At 33.8% G+C, this 20,226-nt stretch overlaps 2 protein-coding genes across 7 annotated transcripts; both read right to left on the reverse strand.

Annotated features, from left to right (window-relative positions):
• Positions 1 to 1,583: 1,583 nt before the first annotated feature.
• Positions 1,584 to 6,044, reverse strand: LOC114186366 (uncharacterized). 5 transcript variants are annotated; one of them, XM_085672878.1, is made up of 6 exons: positions 4,259 to 6,044; positions 3,660 to 3,698; positions 3,445 to 3,534; positions 3,228 to 3,347; positions 1,993 to 2,067; positions 1,584 to 1,912 (listed from the first exon to the last, which is right to left on the reverse strand). In XM_085672878.1, the coding sequence occupies exon 1, from the start codon at positions 6,024 to 6,026 to the stop codon at positions 4,341 to 4,343; it is 1,686 nt and encodes a 561-aa protein (XP_085529004.1). In that variant the 5' UTR covers positions 6,027 to 6,044; the 3' UTR covers positions 1,584 to 1,912; positions 1,993 to 2,067; positions 3,228 to 3,347; positions 3,445 to 3,534; positions 3,660 to 3,698; positions 4,259 to 4,340. The 5 variants fall into 5 exon arrangements, with proteins under 5 accessions (XP_085529004.1, XP_027930235.1, XP_085529003.1 ...); XM_028074434.2 differs by having other exon boundaries at positions 1,993 to 2,127; XM_085672877.1 differs by having other exon boundaries at positions 3,223 to 3,347.
• A 1,047-nt stretch (positions 6,045 to 7,091) lies between these two features.
• LOC114185736 (uncharacterized) lies at positions 7,092 to 14,153 on the reverse strand. 2 transcript variants are annotated; one of them, XM_085674009.1, is made up of 13 exons: positions 13,799 to 14,153; positions 12,334 to 12,443; positions 11,611 to 11,649; positions 11,383 to 11,475; positions 11,167 to 11,283; positions 10,337 to 10,432; positions 9,939 to 10,052; positions 9,612 to 9,665; positions 9,377 to 9,424; positions 8,732 to 8,882; positions 8,366 to 8,531; positions 7,975 to 8,044; positions 7,092 to 7,887 (listed from the first exon to the last, which is right to left on the reverse strand). In XM_085674009.1, exons 2-13 carry the CDS (start codon positions 12,397 to 12,399, stop codon positions 7,639 to 7,641), a joined length of 1,263 nt encoding a protein of 420 aa, XP_085530135.1. In that variant the 5' UTR covers positions 12,400 to 12,443; positions 13,799 to 14,153; the 3' UTR covers positions 7,092 to 7,638. The 2 variants fall into 2 exon arrangements, with proteins under 2 accessions (XP_085530135.1, XP_027929422.1); XM_028073621.2 differs by having other exon boundaries at positions 12,334 to 12,440; positions 13,797 to 14,153.
• Between the last annotated feature and the right edge of the window lie 6,073 nt (positions 14,154 to 20,226).

Here is a 20,226-nt window from a genome sequence, read left to right on the forward strand (position 1 = left end):
ACTTGTACATGAATTAATTTTAATTTATAAAATAAAATAAATTTATTTTTGTCTTCTAGAAATCTTTTTGTAAAACTCATTCAAACTTTCTTCTAGAGAGTTTCTTCCTGCATCTCTATAAAATTTTCCTTCCACTCACATATTAAAATTTTCACTTTTGTCTTTATAATTTGAAAGCCTTGAGTAATTTTGAAGTCATTTTTTTTCCATAGAAAGATATTTTCAGATTGAACCATCGAAAAGTAGAAAATGAGACTCATTTTTTTCTTAATTTTCTCCGACTTTTGAAATTCACTTTTTACTTTCATATTGTGAAACTTAAAAGTCATTTTTAACTTCATAAATGTGTTATCTTAAAATAAAAATACGACTTTCAAATTACACAATTTAAGAATGACAAAATGAATTCTTTCTGAGATGCAAAGGAAAATTTATGGAGGTGCAAAAAGAAGTTGTGTAGCTTTAAAGTGGCTAAAGCTAGGAATTTACTTCTTACAGTTCCCAATTTTTTCTTGCACACCCACAAAATTTTCAAAATAATCATTTTACTCTTCATAAAAGTGATTTTCAGATTACATATTACAGAAACTTTTTAGAACAAGATTTCTAGAAGAGATTTTCGAAACAAAATTTTTGAAATAAAATTTTCAGAACAATATTTACAAAATAAAATTTCCAACATATGAAATACATTTCAAAATACAATGGAATACATTTCGAAATAAGATTTCTAAAATAAATTTTTGAATCATATATAATACCTTCTTGGAACGAGTTTTCCATAACACTTCTACATAAAATGTGTTCCGAAAAAGCTTTTTGAAACACATGAAATACATTTAAAAAAAATCGATTTTTTCTGCATTTTCTCTCTTCCTCTGTAACGTCCTCACTCTTAATGGTGTGGTATGATGAAATAGTGGCAATAATAATAACAGTGACAATTTCTCCATCATTTTATGTGATTCATCCCAAATATTTAAACCACATGATATTGTATCCACCTACATCAAAAACTAGAAGATCTATAACAAAAGGGGGAGGAAAAATACATCACAATTTTCTTAGAGTTGGAACATTAATAGATATAACATCATTAACAGTGTGAATTTGCAGAAATTCCTACCCCCAACACAGGTTTTCCAGTACCAACAAAAACCAAATACTGAGTCACACAATTTAGTTCTGTCCCAACTCATTCATCCTCTGCCTATTGTTTTATAGGTGGCTATAAAAATAATATAATATTTTCTAGATTTCTGATTCGCTATGTTAATAAGAAGGAACACAGTCTATTAGTTATTTTCTGGGTTTTAGATAAGCATAATATATACTAAGTTTTATACACATATACAGAATATATTAACCAGATAATTCTTAGTTGATAGTTCATGAATGGTTCTCAAAGAATATAACTAATTCTTAGTAACACTACTCCTTTTGCAACTTTTGTACTAAACACCAAATAAACCATTTTAATATCAACTAAAAGTTTATTTGGAACATGCATGTATATGTTTTTCAGACATATAAGCTACAGTGTATCAGTTGTTGTAATAGTCTATCCAAGCCGAACCAAGAGATACAACTAATGAAAATTTTAAATTTATTTCCATAAATAGAATGTGGAGTTATTGAATAATGTTTATGGTTACCCAAGCCTAGCTACTCGACAGCCATGGTAGAACGATCCAAGAACTAATTCAACAAACACTAAGAGAAGAATGGCCCAAGTAGAAAAATTTACAGATCTTGATCTATTGAACTATGGACTTGACAGATAAATAAAAGATATGCATCACAACAAATTATTGATATATTGAGTGGTAATATATACCCGATTAAACCGGCCAAGGAATGCATGGAGACCCACCCTTGGATCTTGGAATGACATCAAACACACCATTTATACCTGATTATAATAGAAGAAACGGTGAACAAGTTATTCCAATAGATAAATATATAAATTCCCTAAGAAGGAGAAATACTCACTAGCAATTGGTATTGCCACAAGAGCCTGGTAGCAATGTCGTGAAGATTTTACATCAACCAGCTCAACCAAATCATCTGTTGTGCCCAAACTTTGTTTACTTCTTTTGGTAGAATTTTCAAAAGGGATTTAAAATTCTGTACAATATCATTTCAAATTTGAAACGGGGTTTCAGGAAGAACCATTGCCGATTTTATCAGCAATGGATTGAGCAAAGATCTCATGGTGATATTAGGCAGATAAGACATATTACAACCAATGGCAATCTCAACCTTTTCTGGTAGTAAAATGCTGTACAACAAAAGTTAATGCAGAAACACGGAATGGAGAGGTGGGGCTAGGAGTCACTTTGTTTGGATAAATTTCTCAATAAACATTTAGGGAGAAGACAATATGATGTCAGAATAAATACGCATCTCCAAAAGCCAAGAGTTGTTCATATATAAACTAATTTGTAGAACAACATAACTTCGCGTTCAATTTATTCACGTTAATGAAGTCCATGTTTAATTCATATGAATTAAATGGTAAATTCATGTCTTCTATACTGGTTCACCAAAAAGGCTCAATATCTCTCTTTAATGTGACTAGGATGGTATAATCAGTAAGTACAATAAAATATAATAAAGCAGATGGACATTAAGATGAACTTATAAGAGAGACTGAATATACTTTGCAAACCCTTCGTAAAATCTAAAGATTAGTTTCCAGAATGCAGAGTTCATCTAAAAGGTCTTGGCAGCAGGGTTTTCCATTCAAATGATTGGCACAAAGAAATACGGATGCATCATCTTGTGGGGGTTTCTGATATGTTAGGCATGGTTGACTGTGTATTCTATCTGACATGTTTACAATGTTGGATTGCTGGGAAAATGTTATTGATTTGGAATGGAGATATGAACTTGCAATTTAGTATGAATGCAATTGTATGCCTAGAGCAAAGTGTGTTTCTACCAACATCCTCTTTCTCTCCCCTTTCCACCTTCGACTCCTTCTACTGTCCCTCTACAAATTCTGTTTTATATTTTACTGTTGACACCCCATACAAAGGTTAATTTGGCTTTTAAGTCCATAAGCACTTATTACTTTGATTACCAGTAGGTTTCAAAGAACCAGATAAAGACAAACCTATGGTTGAAATGCTGATTTTAAAAATCATGAATCAAGAAAAACACCAAACAACTTTCCAGCATTGAATAATGCTTCTCTAAAATGAGGGCTGAGCAAAGAACCTGACCATCTTCCATATCTCTTTGTGAGTAAGGTGGTTTTGATCAAGATCAAAGACCTTGGCATAGCTTACAGTGGATAGTAGAAATACCCACATATTTACATCCCAAAGCCAAACCATCATAGTCTGTATTCAGTGAAGTAACAACAAAAACCATCAAGCAAAGTTCCATAAAAATTGTGAACAATGTAAAACATACAGGAGAATTAAACCTCCAACTCACCACAAGGAGAAGATATTAACACAAAAATGCTTCATATATAAACAGATCACGCAAATTTGCATCCATTCTCATTACAGAATCCCAAGTAATCTGATGTACGACCAGGAAAAGGCAAATATTAGGTATGGAATAGGTAAGGAAATTATAAGAGGTCTTCTCGATAGATGCTCATTGGACAACTATAGATATTATAAAGTGAAAAGACAGGTTCTGACCTTGTAGGAGGTAAAGCCCCATATAAAAGAGAATGTCACCTGAAAAAATGTACACATACGTGGACAGAAGTTCATAGACAGTTCAAGTAAAACAAAAAACAGAGAAATTAAAGAAAGACTTTCAATTATGATAGGAATACAGTTAAACTGACATACACTTCCATAAACATAAAATTACAATCTGCCAAAATAATTTCATATATTTTCAAAACTTAATTCTTCAAACATTACCAAGGAGGAGCATTAGAATAAAGCAAAAGTTACAATAACATACAGCAGTAGATTTTCCACAATCAGGAATTAAAATGAAAGCTGTGCGTATATCAATAAGCACCAGCATGATATATATAAATTGCATAGTGAGGAGGAGAAAGCATTATATATATGGCAGCTGAAGTTGGAGAGATCCAAGATAACATAACATATAGTTAAGTCTACAATGAACAAAGACCAAATATATATAAAGAAACTTGCTAGCAATGCCATTACTACAGTTATCATAAAATGGATGCTTGTTTCTTTCTTTTACTTTGTTCTAATAGACGTGTTCAGCTGTGAACAGTATATAAATAACATTAGTTAGCACTGAAGTATCTAACCTTGTCATGTCATTTTTCTAGAGACAAGGCTCCCAGAAGCTGTTTGTATCGTAAAAAATCTTGATGGTCCTAACAAATCCTATTATTTTGCTAGTAGAGCACGAACTAAGGGATCGAAAGTTACAGCATTAGGAGGGCAACCATTATCTATCATTTCCAAAAGTAAGGCCTCTGCTTCATCAAACAATCCCTCTCTACAAAGCCCATTGATCATAATATTATAAGTCCGGATATTTGGACCACAGCCTTTCACAGAACAAAGTTGAAAAATCTCTTTAGCTGCGTCTAATCTTCCACGTTTGCAAAGACCATCTATAAGTATGTTATACGTACGAATATTTGGAGAAATTCCCATGTCAACAATGTGCTGAAGCGCATTCCCCTTATCAAGACACTGGCGTTTGAGATAATCATCTAACAACACATTGTAAGTGATCAAATCTGGTGCTTGACCACTCACACGCATCACCTCTACCGGATCACACTCAAACAAGACTCTCCTAGATTTCGACAAACCATCAAAAAGGCAATTATATGTCGCGGTATCTGGAACCAAATTCCTCTTCTGCATCTCTGTTAACAGCATCATGGCCTCATCGATCATCTTAACCTTAAAGTACCCATTAATCAAGGTACAATAGCTAACAACATTCGGTGATATACCTCTTTCAACCATTCTATCAAACACCTCTTTGGCCTTACTCACACAACCCTTCAAACAAAAACCATTCATCAAAGCATTGTAACTAACAACATCAGGCTCCAACCCTCTTTTAATCATCACACCAAACACAATCCTCGCCCCCGCGACCATCCCCAACTTACACAACCCATCAACCAATATATTGAAGGTATAAACATCCGGCCAAATGTCTCTGTTCTCTTGCATTACCATCTCATTCAACAACCTAACCGCTCCCTGAAACCGACCAGCCCCACACATACCATGAATAAGAGAATTGTAAGTGAAAATATCAAGACAAATTCCTTTGCCAACCATCTCAGAACACAACCCACAAGCTTCAGTAACAAGTCCCTCTTTGCACAAACCATCAACAACCATATTATACATTATCAAATTAGGCTTATATCCAAACCTCTCCATTTTCCTCAATAACTCAATGGCACCCTTTGTTTTGCCCACTTTGCACAACCCATTGATCAAAGTGCCATAACAAACCTCATCAAAGGAGAACCCTTTGGACACAGCATGGTCATGCAAGTCCAGTGCCTCAAAGATTCTACCTTTGAGGCACAATCCTTTCATAAGGGTAGTGAGGGTTAATGGGTCGACCTCATAACCCCTTTTGATGATTTTCCCCATGACAGAGAAGGCGAGGCCCATTTGGCCCAAGTGTGAAAGGGAGTTTATGAAGATGCTGAGAGTGACAAGAGAGGGTTTAGGGATGCCCGTTGAGTCTAACTGGGAACAGAGTGAAACGACGGAGGAGTAGCGTTTGGTCTTCATGATTGATGAGAGAATCCTGTTGAAAGAGCTGATTCGGGGTGTGGGATGGAGATGGAGCATGCGGTGGAAGAAGGAAACGGCGTCGTCGAAGGTAGAAGGGATGGGGAGGGATTTGCGAGTACGAGAGAAGAAGCGAGTGGAGAGGGTGAGGAAAGGAAAGGAAGTGAAAAGGATGGTGGACTTCAACATGGTGGAGAAGGAGACATTGGAGGTTTTGTGGAACAAAGTAGAAAAAAACAGAGTATATGCAGAACATAACAGAGTATTTACAGAACATAGTATTTGATTTATATCAGTCATAATTCGAATGTAGAAAATCTTCTGCATTTATGTGGTTGAAGACTTGGTTGTTGCAACAGGTTTTAGTTTTAACATACAAATTTGTATCAGGTTTTAGTTTTAACAGTCTCTTTATCTTAATAGAAATTAAACTCTTGTTAATAATATGTTCAAGAAAATGGATGATGTAATTTCTTCTCAAATTTTGATATGAATTTATCTTGAAAAAAAAAAACGCATCATTAACCATCATTAGTTCACTTTAATTTGATAAAAACAATATGCTATTGCACAATCCTCAATTCACCACAAATTTTAAAGGATGGGATTGTTGAGTAACTACCTTGTTATATGTCTATTTATTTTGACACTGTTACAATTAATTGCTCCAGTTATTTCTGTGAGATTCATTTACCTATTCGTATTTCATTCCTGAGCCTGCTACAGTCAACACCTCAAACTTAGATGCAACCTTTATTCAGATTTAGTATACTTTTAATCTCCTGTTTTATTTCATTTATAATTTTGGTCTTTCCATTTCAAAATAGAAATTTTTGGTTCACCCATTTAAAAAAAATCAATTTTGGCTCAAATTGGAAGGAAAATTTCACCAAAATTTCAAGTTCCATATAGAAAAGGACATAGGAAAAACAAGAGACTTAAGAGAGATAATGTATTTGTAAAAGACTAAATGTTCTAAATTTTTCTGTTTGGTATGTTTCAATCTGGAAATTCTGTGCTCATCTTCTCTCTATGCCTCCTGTATTTTCTCTTTCTAAATCTCTTTTGTTAATCAAATCAGGTTCTGTGATCCTAACACCTGTCACCTTGGTCCTGGTTGATAGTTCTGTGAAATTTACTTCTTGTACTGGATTGAGATCTTAGTCTCTGTAAATCCTTTATGAACATACCATACTTGTAAGCAGATTCATTATACTCTTCATACCAATTTTATCCAATACATACTATTACTATTATTTTGTTGTCAGTGGCTTCTGTTACACCATAATTCCAGATTTTCTACAATAAAGATCAAATATCTCTAATTTTAAATAAAAGCACCGAAATTTGTTATGGAACAAAAGAAAAATGAAAACTGTGTTAAGTCTTTGTATTAGAAGTGTATCCTGATTTGATTGAGTGTAGCAAATAAACATATCTTTTGTGTCCATTCTCGTTACAAATGCTGATCTATTTAAAGAACCACGACAAAAAAGAAAGGGAAAATGAATGCAACATCCATTGTGGCCACCATTGTTCTTAAGTACAACTTCTTGCAGCTCTTCATGTATAAGTGAATATATTCATTTAAGAATCTCTTCAATTATGCATGCAACTGTAGCCTTGCTCCTTCATATACATTGAACTGCTGAGTGAGTGACAGAATCTATTCCCATTTCAGAAGAAAGCTACTGATACAACTTACAGAAGGAACGACCGGGGCTGCTTCAGCAATGGAATTAACTATTCTCAGACAACCATGCATATGCATGTTGAAAGCTCCCTCATGTTGGTGGACCAGGAACACATGAAGAAAAATGCTTTTGGGATTAGAACTAATATTAGCTTAAAAATTGAATTAGACCTGTTGCTGATATGAAGATATTGGCAAAAATTGGTTGACTGAGATTTTCTATACATCATGAATGTTGGAACCTAGCAATTTCTCCTCCTCCCTCGGAATTTCAGTGAGTTGAACACCAGATCGTGTGATCTTGTTCCATTCGTTTTCAACTCTAAAAAATATCCACTGGAAGCGACGTAACATCTCCAGAAGAGTGATAGCAAACACTGTCAGGTAGTTATGGCGGAGATGAGCAGATAATTTGTATGTCCATGAGCAGCGCAGAACGAAGTTGCTTCCAATCACCCAGAAGTATATCTGCAGCTCAGAAACTAGATTTGTCAGATCAAATGAAAAATGTCTTGCATCTTTGTTCTAAAATGGTAAGATGCTTCAGCTTCTTACCCATTGTCGACCATAGAACATGTTGGAGACTACACTTGATTTGTTGAACTTGAATATGCGAGAAAATCCACTGTCAGACAAAGGAAAAAAGATAAAAAAAAAAAGTCAATATAAAGTGAAATCAGTGTGGTTACTTAACATAAAAAGTAGAATGATGCGTAAAACTAGCCCATAGACCCTATTGAAGGTACAATTGAACACTAAAGTTAAGCACCTGTCCTAGTGAGGAATAAAAAAAATGGCTGCATTATGGATACCTTGAGTCGAACCTTTAGTATATTTTGTATTCATTAGGTTTAAAATTAAATTTGGTAAAAGAAACATTTCCATCTGAGAAAATTGTGAGGCCTGGTATTATCAATATGAAAGGGAAAGATGATAGATTCGGTACCTTAAATCCCAATCTCTGGTTATATCCCAGTAAAACGAATAAAGGGAATTAATGACACTAGAGAGAAGCCAGAGTGGCCGATAAAGAGTTTCCCATTTCTCATGGAGAACATGGTATTTAAGGGCTGAAAGAAAAATGACTGGGACTGATGTTGAATATTTCAAAGCTGGAAAACAAAATGTAAAATGGTGTTAGAATACTAGGATATCAAACAATGCAATCATCACAGACATTATTTTAAATAAGCAAGACAAAGATTGATTTTTGTGCCTTAAGATGACGAGCGTTTGCACCATCAGGACAACCACTCAACTGGGGCATCTTACACTTTCAGGAGGCAAGGATAAAGTTACCAAAAGCAATTACCATTGAAGAGACAATTTTTTTCTTTGGTATCTCTGTACTGGCGCAGACATTGCAATAAACGCCATAAATAAGGAAGAACAAGGCACATTGGTATCGCAACTGAATGGCTACCACAAACTGAATCAGCTTCAAGCCAAGCAATTGTGGCGACCTGCATATTATGAAAAATACAATGCTACTCAGCTTGGCACCAATTGTATCAAAAGGATCTAAATGCAAATGAGAAGATTATAAACATAATAGAAGATCAATGACCAAAATGAAGTGTGTATGCAAAGTAAGGGTATGAAGTTTTTAGTTGAATACTTCAAAACGGTCTAACAAAGTCATTGAGTTTAATGCTTCAAAACGATCTAATAGTCATCACGTTTAATGCTTCAAAATGGTCTAACAAAGTCATCAAGTTTAGTGCTTCAAAATGATCTATAATCATCAAGTTTAATGCTTCAAAACGGTCTAATAAAATCATTAAGATTAATGCTTCAAAACGATCTAATGATAAGCATTCTGCGTGTAATTTCCTTGCCACAATATTAAAATACTGTTATTATTTCAATTTCAACTAGGACTCTGAAAAACAGAAGAACTATAGAGATCGACTAGTTACAAGCAATATAAAGAAAAAGAGGATTTGGTAAAGCATACCTGTCTGTTTACCATTCTGCAAACTGAACGTTCCAAATCTGAAAACACCTGCATGCAATGCACAATTAGGAGCAACAACTAGAAAAACAATAATTATAAGCATTAACATAATAAAAAACATTGGTAAATATAACAGCACCAAACCCTTTTTTCCAAATAAATGATTAAATAGGTAAGGCGATCATCAAGATAGAAGAATGCACCAGGAAATACGTTATTAAGCTATGTACTGTACCTTTGCCATGGAGGTCAAAATATCGGCCACGAAAAAGTCTGGAAACGTAATTGGCTGTAAGAAGAAAAGAACCATTATTCATAAGCCATAAATTTTATAAAGGTCAGACATGAGAAAACCAACCAACGAACTTATAGAAACTAGTAAAATTAACAACAAAAATTATTAAAACCATTGAATCAAACCACTAGCTCTCAGATTTGTAAATTCACAACAACAAACTAAAAACACAAAAATTATTGGATGTTTCAGGTGCTTTGTAAAAGGAACCAAATGCTGACCAACACTCAAAACTTCCTTGACAAGCATGACAGTCAAAAATCTTACCTGCAAAGGGAGAGCTATTCGAAATAATGTCCTCAAAAAGAAGTATCGAGAGGACAAATAGAAAATATCAAAGGGAAAGATCAAGATTACTGCAACAAGAATGTAGAGAAGCACCTGCAATATAATATAAGTATGTGATCAGAATAAGTGTTAGCCAAAATGCTTCTCATAGAAAGGATCACAGGAAGCAATTCATTTCCTGGCAGAAAGAGTTAGTCCTGGCCTTAGGAAAAAAAATTAAGGCATCAGCTTCCATAACTACACAAACATGAAAAATTACAACTACATATATGTTTAACATAATGAAAAAATGTATATGAAAACAAGCAAATAATATCAAATTCAAAGCAGTCACATTCAACTATTGGTGAGAGAGGAGAGAGAAACAGATACTAAACTGGTTGAGATGCAGCCAGCGATACTTCCCCATGAGAATAGAGATAAAGGTAAGCAGTCATGCTAGTAGGAACAATGATTGTCATCCAAGTGCTACACTGAAAATAATATTAACAGTTGAAGTTAATACATAAAACATGGATAATGGATCTACATAGTAGCAGCAGCAATCCATGTTACTGACACAACATCCAAAAGCTACACTCCCAACAAAAAAATTAAAGTTCATGCAGATACATGGGTTAGAGACTGGGCTACAAAATCAGTTTGTTTGCACAAATTTCTCTATAAACATTTAGGGAGAAGAAAATATGCAGTATAAACTAATTACATCTCTCCAAAAGCAAAAAGTGTCTATGTATAAGCTAATTTGTAGAACAATTTGTCTCCGCATCCAATTTATTCATGTTAGTAAAGTCCACATTTAATTCATTTCTTATTGCAGATATGTTAGACATAGTTGACTGTTTATTTTTTCTGAGGTGCTAACAATGCTGAGGAATATTTTTGTTTTGTAATGGAGACATTCACTTGCCCTTTAGTATTAATTCAATTGTATGCCTAGAGCAAAGTTTGTTTCTACCAACATCCTCTTTCTCTCTCCTCTCTACCTTTGACTTTTTCTACTGTCCCTCTACAAATCCTGTCTTATCTTTTACTGCTGACAACCCATACAAAGGCTAATTTGGCTTTTAAGTGCATAAGCATTTATTACTTTGATTACCAGTATGTGTTTCAAAGAATGACATACGAATATGGTTGAAATATTGATTTTAAAAATCATGAATCATTGTTTTCTCTAGAATGAAGGCTAAGCAAAGAACTTGACTACCTTCCACGTCTCTTTGTGAGTAAGGTGGTTTTGATCAAGATCAAAGACCTTGGTATAGCTTACAGTGGATTGTAGAAATACCCACAAATTTACTCCCCAAAGCCAAACCATCATAGTCTGTATAACAGTGAAAAAACAACAAAAGCATCAAGTAAAGTTCCATAAAAACTGTGAAGAATGTAAAACATATACAGGAGAATTAAACCCCCAACTGACCACAAGAAGGAGAGGATTGTAATATAAAAATGCTTCATATAAGAATAGATCTCTCAAATTTGCATCCATTCTCATGACAGAATCCCAACTAATCTGATGTAAGACCAGGAAAAGGCAAATATTAGGCATGGAATAGGTAAGGAAATTATAAGAGGTCTACTCAATACATGCTCATTGGCATCCATGGACAATTTTATATATTATAAAAGTGGGAAGACAGGTTCCGACCTTGCAGCAAGTAAGGCCCCATATAAGAAAGAGTGTCACCTGAAAAAATATATACATAGATGAACAGAAGTTCATATACAGTACAAGTAAAAAAAAAAAAAAAAAACTGAGAAATTAAAGAAAGATATCTAACAATGATAGGAATACAGTTAAACTGACAGACACTTCCACAAACCTCAAATTACAATCTACACAAAAGAATTTCTTCATATATTTTCAAAATTTAATTCTTCTAACATAACGAAGGAACACCAGAATGACACAAATTATAGTAAGGTACAAGTTTGCAAACAAAAACATACATCAGCAAATTTTCCACAATCAGAAATTGTAATCAAAGCTGTGCATATATTAATTATCACCAGCATGATAAATAAATTGCAAAGTGAGGAGGAGAAAACATTATATATATCCCTGCTGAACTTGGAGAGATCCAAGAAGGTCCAATATGAACAAATACCAGATAAATATAAAGAAACTTGTTAGCAATCCCATTACTACAGTTATCATAAAAGTGATGCATGTTTCCTTTTTCCACTTTGTTCTTAATTATTATGTATCAGTATTACATTTTGTCAGCTTTCTTTCAAACCTATGAACCATTAAAACAATACTCCAGCTTAAAGGACCTTCCCAGTCCCTCTTCAGATAGAAAAAACAAATCCCCCTGAACAGAGTGATCTCGACCACTGAACTTATGCAAATTTTGTAAGATAGACAGACCTTGAACCTCCAAAGAAAAGTTGGAGATGGCATAGCATTTTGCACAGGTGAAATTATACCCTTCATTGAATTTGTGCTATTGTATTATAGGATCGATATGTATGATTCTGCAGAACAAAATTAAAATAGTTAGAAAAAAATGTCAAACTGTAAGAAAAGCAAACCAACATCTTGGGGGACAATGGAAAGGGTACCCAAACAGAAATAATTTCTACTTTTCTTAATAAATTGTAAAGGACTATTAAGGCACAGCTTTGTGCAATGAAGCTCCGACTATTAACTGTGTTTTTAGGAGGGATCACATCCTCTGAATGGGTCCTTTTCTTTCATCAGCAATAAAGGTCTTGCCACAAGTCAAACTTGTGACCTTTACGCCACATGATGACAACTCCAACCATAGCACCAAGGTAGAGGACATTATTGAGCAAATAAAAAAGGGAGAAACATGGGCTAGAACTTATCATCTTCAACAATACTAGTGGATTTCCACCAGAAGCATTAAGCACTCAAAGCTCAAATGAAGTTGCTAATGAATATCATTGCTAAAGTTCTACATCTATATTGTTTTCAGAGAGTGCAGTCTAGAATGTTTTATAATTTCTTCAAAAGGTAACCAGCACCATGCTTATATATTATTACCACGTATGCATGACATTGTCAAAATGTAACCCGCTCCACTCCTGACACACATTAACACAGAGCAGGCATGAAAACTCCATTTATTTCTTACAGAATTCATTGTGTTTAAGCTCATACTTCTAAATTATGTTCGGAAACATAGCAATGGGATTTATCTGCTGCAACTTGCAAAGGAGGTCTCCTTAACTTTTGTGCACACAGCATGGGCTCCAGGGTCACATCTCCAACATTCTAATTATTAATTTCAGTCATAAAAATTATACAAGTACTATAACACCCAACCAGAAGCTCTTAATTTTCATCACTTTTGGGCAGCTAAACTGGGGTTTTCATACACTGAAACACATAAACGAGGATAGTCAACTGCCAAAAAGAAGGCTTATAAATGCTAAATCCAACGGCTCACATACAAAGCTCATAAATTCGGCGTGTACTACAGTACAAACATATCCAATACTTCAATAAATCTTAACCTTCCTGTCACCAAAATCGACAAAAATCAAAATTACAACAATAAAAGCTCACACTATTGTCATGCATGGCAACAGGAGTAGATTCATTTCCAATTCCCAATCCTCTACAGATTTGAAATCCAACAACTAAAAAGTTCAAACCCAAATAACCACCGCTTTAACAAACAACAGCACATCATTAAGTACAACAACGACAACAGAATCAAGCAAAAAACCCCACGTAACAAAAGTCATCAAAATCAAAACTTGAGAATCTCCCATCATTAAAAGAGCCCTACATCCTGGGAAAATCCAACAATCAGCTTCCGGGAAGAAGCAAAAAAGCCGAAATGAATCAGATCAATTAATCACCTCTGTTGCAGTCAGAAAGCGAGTCAGATCTGATTGCACAATTACGAGAAACTTTTGCGCGCGAAGGACGCTACATAACCGAGGAGAATGATGACGATGATGGTGAAGGTGTTGCGTCAATCTCAAAGCACGTTGCTTGCTTGCATTGCTGGCAAAGAGATTTGGTGAAAACAAAAACCGTGGCAGTGTTGTTATTTTGCCCGCCACTCTGAATTACACTTTCCACAGCAGATAAAGGAGAAAAGAGTGGACGCTGGATTCACTTCGGAGAAAAAGAAAAATGGTTACTGTGATCTAATCATGTTCTTACAACATTCGTTTCTTTTCTTTGTCCGGTGAAAATGGAAAACAATGAAAACATTGAAACTTCCTTTGAAAATTAAAATTAAGACTTTTATGATTTTTTATGACTTTGAAAATTTTTTCAAAGTACTCGATGCTACTAAATGTCTTTATTATTCAAAACCGTGTTTTGCGTATTCACAATGTTACATTGTTCTGTTTATTTGTCATAAAAAATTGAGTTTATTGTAATAATTAAATGTATAAGAAAAACTAAATAATCTCATAAAATGTTTAAGCACGTATAAGAAGAAAATTGGTGAAAATCAACCACAAAATCACATTCACAACACACACATAAGAGAATAAAAGTCAACAATGAATCAATTAACAACTAAAGTTCAAAGAGAAAATAAAAAAATAAAAATTTATCCATTTTTAATAGATTATGCTTTCCTTTTGTGTATAGACTTTGTTGAGAATTTAAGTTCTACCAATATCATTGTGAGGTGATGATATTGGGAAGTGGAATGAAACAAGTGATTCTTCTACATAATACGTTCAAAGAAGAAGAAATAAGAGAGGTAAAATGTTTTCTTTTTATTTTCTATTATCAATATTGTTAGTAGTTGACAACTTGGTGACATAGTTAAATATTTATTATCTTGTTTTAGAATTCTGAATTATACATAAAGATATTATCTGTTTTAAAACTATTTTGAAATTCGGAATTTCATCGTAATTTATTTTTAAAAAATATGGTTAAATATGTTTTTGTCCCTTAACTTTCAGTGAATTCTTAAATTAGCCCATCTTGAAACTTTAGACCAATTTAGTCATTCATCTTTTGAAATACATGTATTTAGTCATTTTATTTAAATTTTGTTAGGTTTATTTGATATTTCGTACGCATCTTAGGACTGGATTTGAGTTGTTTATACTATTTAACACATTTTTGTTTTAATGTTAAGTCAAATACTATTATGAAACACGCTTGAAATGTCAAATAAACTTAACAAAATTTGATTAAAATGATTAAATTCACGTAATTTGAAAGATAAAAGACTAAATTGGTCAAAAGTTTCTAAATGAATTAATTCCAAAATTCACTTAAGAGACCAAAATCATATTTAACCCTAAAAAATATTTTGAAATTTTCATAAAAAAATAACATATTTAAATTGTTTTTTATTTTAGCTTTTAACCAAAATGAGATTATTTATATCTAAACAACATGAACCAAATTGATTATATTTTTACAATGTTTTAATAAATTATATTTATAGAAAGTAAAACGTATATTTATGTTTAACTTTTATTTGAAAAAGGTTCTGTGCTTATTATAATTTGTTTTCTAGTACTCTAAAATAAATTGAAAATCAACCTCGACCAAGTTTCAAAACATGGAAGGAAACACCAATTAGAAAAAATAGTAGGTAAAATAGTATATTGTGAAAAAATAAATAAATAAACACGGAGTATAGAAGAATAAACTTTTAAATACAAAATACGAAGCTAAACTAAATAGTAATTATAACAAAATTCTCTGATTGAAATATTTTAAAATTGAGTAAAACGCAAACGAGTATTTATTTAAGAAAACGGAGGATAAAAATTATTATCATTAAAGAAGGTAGTTGAGTTTAACAAAATACTAATTTTGATTAAAAAGTCAATGCAAGCCAACTCAAAATTATATTGTACCACTTACCATTCGAGTCAACCATAAAAAAAATTAGAGATGTGCTCCATAAGTTTAGTACCAAACTATCTCATAGTCGTGAAATTGCTTCTATTAAGCTATTCAATTACATTTAATGTTATCATTAATGTGATTTGGTCCAATATTTATAGTCTTATATGTTTATGTGCATGTCGTGTCTAAGACGATTTCCTACATTTTAATTAAAATGAAAACAAATTCAATTAGTTGTGAATTATCAAAATAACCTTAATTAGACTTGATTTCTAAGTAGATGTTATCATTGCTCACAAAAATATTTTTTTTAGTTGTGTTTACAACAATTTGACTTTATGTTAATATTGACATATATCTTATTGATGTAAAAGATTTTATGTGTAACTCTTATGCATACAGTTCAATTTAACTTAAGAAATGATGGTCAAAATTATTTGGTGTGCAACTAATCGTAAAAAATAGGGTTAATTATGTTTTTCGTCCCTCAAGTATTATGCGATTTTGTTTTTAGTCTTCTAACTACCGTTTGCTCCAATTTAGTCCCTTATATTTTGAAACGATTGGAAATAGTCCTCATTTTTGGACGTCATTAGTTTTGTTTGACACCTGGTAAACAGACTGCCGCGTATGGATCCCGTTTTAAGCTGTGTAAATCATCTATGTTTCTTCACTTGCTAATTAAAGAGGAGCTTCAATTAAGTAAAACGAAAAGCATTAAACGTGTCCAAATTAAAAAGAAGGTGGTTGTTCAAATTAAAAAGAAAGGGAAAGGTCATTTGTTCGGTGGGAGAGTAATTTTGTTTGAACGAAAGCATTGCAAAGACCAATCGAGAGCTTGAGGGAAGGGATTAAACTACTACACAGCAATCGGGAGCTTGAGGATAGGGATTAAAGCATTGAAGAGTAGAATCGGGTGCTTGATGTAAGGGATTAAAGTATTGAAGAGTAGAATCGCGACCTAAGGTTAGTTCGTTCCTTCATGTTTTTTTTTTATTCTTGGTTTGGTTTGGTTGCATTTTTTGGTTCGTGTATGGTTCTATTTGTTTAGTTTGTCTATTGATTGAAAATGTAAGGCTAAAAATGGGGTTTGCAGTTGCTTTTCATCATATGGGTAGGTTCGAAAGGAATAAGGGACTTAAATACGTTGGGGGTGAGATTCATGTAGTTAAAGGGATTGACCCAGATTTTTGGTCTTATTTTGAAGCATTGGGCATTGTCAAAGAGTTTAAATTCGGGGGTGATGTTAAACTGTGGTGGAAGGGTTCAAAAGAAAAGCTATTAAACAATCTACGAATACTGAATGATGACAAGGAAGCAATGGCATTAGCTAACTTTGTAGAGGAGACTAAGGAAGAGGTTGATATATACGTTCAACATGTACCTAGTCAGCCTGAAGTCGTTCACTTTATTTGTGATGGTGTAGTAGAGGAGGTAGTGGCTGAAGAGAATTTGGTAGGAGAAGAGGAATTTATGGGTGAAAAGAATGTTGTACGCCAAGAGGAAGTACTGGGTGAAGAGAGTGTGGTATGAGAAGAGGATGTATTGGCTAAAGACAATGTGGTTGTAGAAGAGGAAGAAGTGGCTGCAGATAATGTGGTTGTTGAAGGGGAAGAAGTGGCTGTAGATAATGTGGTTGTAGAAGAGGAAGTTGTGCCTTAACAGAATGTGGTTGTAGAAGATGAAGTTGTGGCTCAACAGAATGTGGTAGCAGAAGAGGAAGTAGTGGTTGAAGATGTTAATTGTGAAGATGAAGAAGGTTTAGCTGGAGAGAAATTAGATGACAGTGAAGAAAAGAGGGTGGCAGATGATGATGATGGATTTGGGATGGATATTGATCCACCTGTTAGGAAGATTGGGCCTGTTTTGGATAGGTGGAAATCATTCAAATGGAATTCAAGCATAGTGAAGAGGAAAAGAGATATTGGTGAAGGGGCATTTGTGACAAATCATTTAATAGTACTATTTTATTGGCTAGGGATAAACCTATCATTAGTATGATGGAATGGATTAGATCATATATAATGAGTAGGTTTGCAACCCTTAGAGAGAAACTTAATGCATATTCAAGAACTGTGATGCCTAAACCACAGAAAAGGTTGGACAGAGAAGTAGAAAGAAATGGGAATTGGCTTCCTGTATGGGCAGGGGATTATAAGTTTGAAGTGGCGCAGGGGTTCATAATGGAAAAAATTATTGTTGATTTAAGTAATCATAACTGTAGTTGTTATTTTTGGGATTTAGTAGGTATACCTTGTAGACATGTTGTGGCAGCCATTAATTACAAGGTAGAAAACCCAGAGGATTATGTTCATGCGTATTACAAAAGGGATGCCTACCTGGCTTCTTATGGCCCTCAAATTACCCCAATCAATGGACAACAACTTTGGCCAAAAATTAATCAACCATAACTACTGCCATCCATTTACAAAACTCCAGCTGGGAGACCCATAAAGCTAAAAAGAAGGGAAGTTGATGAACATGTCAGCCATTCCAAACTTTCAAAGAAGAATACTATCATCAAGTGTAGCAGGTATAAACAATTAGGCCATAACATAAGAAGCTATAGAAGGGGAATCAGAAATAGAAAGGTAAACGCACATTTGTAATATTTACAATTTCTTTTCTTCCTAAATACAACTTCTGAATCTTTAATTCATACCCAATTGGTAGGGACAGATGCATACAACTGGTAGTGTAGCTAGCAACACTGCAGGAACATCAAACCAAAGCTCCACAGTAGAACCAGATCCACACCACGGGTTGCAGCAGTCACCAACCAAGGAGAAATAGCACCAACCACCATAAGGAGAAGAAGAATGGGAACACAGGTTTTAGGGTCTCAAGCAAGTACTGCAACTTCCGCACAACCCACGTGAATGTGAAAGAATCAAGTTTTTTTGTTGCCTTTTTTGTATGGTGGACCACTTTTCTGGAATATAGTGCATTGTGATAGTGGAGCACTGTTTTAGAATATTGGGCATAGTGATAGTGAACCACTTTTTTGATTGAAGAACTGTTGGATTATTGTATTGACAATTATGGACCACTTGTCTGCTACACTTTATTGACAGCTCATGTTGAATAACTTTTTATTGTTTATGAATGAAAACAATTCAGACCACTTTGTTATGTCAGTAAATTATGTTGTAATTATTTCATTGTCGTGAGTTCTATTTCAATATGCTCAATCTGGTAATAAGCAAAATTTGCACATTCTGAGATTCATGGGAAATAATAAGTGGATATGTTGCAGTAATGAAAAACTAATTCGGATAACAGTAATAAAAAATTAATCACTGCTACAAGTTCCATTTCCATTCCAAAAACTAACACATAACAGTAACCAAATGTTTCAAATTCCATTACCATTCCAAAAATACCATTATCACAAATACAAAACACTTCCCACTAAAGTAATCTCAAACATTACAATTAACTTTGAACAACAACATGAACACCATTACAATTGTTGAGGCCCACGATATCACAAATAAAAAAAGCAGGAATGTCCCAATTTTTTTTCTCTTGTTGCAATTTCATCTTCAACTTCTCATTTTTCTTCATCAAATCGAGTATAATTTTCTCCCTTTTCAAAGAAACTTTATCTTTTTCACCTTTTTTCCCACCATTGGCTTCACTTTCAGTTTCTTTCCCTTGAAAATCGGATTCCTCATCATCAACCCATTCAAAGTAATTACAATGTGAATTGGTCTGCGAAATAAAAAGATGAAACCATTACCACAAATACAAAAGCAACATCCAGTAAAAGTCATGAAATTTTCAACTTACAGCCCAATTTCGACATCTCCAAAATAATCCGCCTTTGTTTTTCACAGTAGATGCCTTTAGGAGCAACAATCTTTCCCCACACCCACAGACTTTGGATGACATTTCTGAAGATGACACATAACTTTGCGACATTTTAGAACCAGTATTCCGCGGCGTACATGGAAACCCTTTGCTACCACTCTTCATCAGTGAAGAATGCAGTAACTTTGCCAAACTTTGCTTGCACAGTCACGATATGCACCACTTCCTCACTACCTCAAAGCCCCAATTCTCAAATTTAAATTTTAGGGTTTCAAACTTCTCCCAACCCCTCTTTTATTTAGTTGTCTTCCTCTTTAATTAGCACGTGCAGAAACATAGATGACTTACACAGCTTAAAACGGAATCCATATGTGGCAGTCTGTTTGCCAGGTGTCAAACAAAACTAACAGCGTCCAAAAATGAGGACTATTTCCAATCATTTCAAAACATAAGGGACCAAATTGGAACAAACAGTAGTTAGGGGACTAAAAGCAAAATCGCATAATACTTGAGAGACAAAAAATATAATTAACCCTAAAAAATAACATATAAAGTTAATTTTTTTAAGTATATCAATTGTGATGCCTATAATGATACCAATAATCAGGTTATAAAATGTGATGTTTATATATTTTACAT

Source organism: Vigna unguiculata, chromosome 5 (assembly GCF_037176805.1).
Source record: "Vigna unguiculata cultivar grain cowpea cultivar isolate G323 ecotype 2 chromosome 5, ASM3717680v1, whole genome shotgun sequence".
NCBI classification, from domain to species: Eukaryota; Viridiplantae; Streptophyta; class Magnoliopsida; order Fabales; family Fabaceae; genus Vigna; species Vigna unguiculata.

What these genes read in the sequence shown, in the direction of transcription:
- LOC114186366 (XM_085672878.1), bottom strand. Translation starts at nt 6,026, where the DNA reads ATGACTGATATAAATCAAATACTATGTTCTGTAAATACTCTGTTATGT.
- LOC114185736 (XM_085674009.1), bottom strand. Translation starts at nt 12,399, where the DNA reads ATGAAGGGTATAATTTCACCTGTGCAAAATGCTATGCCATCTCCAACT. An exon ending in CTTTTCTTTGGAGGTTCAAG is followed by an intron (nt 11,650 to 12,333) that starts GTCTGTCTATCT and finishes ATATTTTTTCAG; the next exon opens with GTGACACTCTTTCTTATATG. An exon ending in GCAGAATGGTAAACAGACAG is followed by an intron (nt 8,883 to 9,376) that starts GTATGCTTTACC and finishes CATAATATGCAG; the next exon opens with GTCGCCACAATTGCTTGGCT.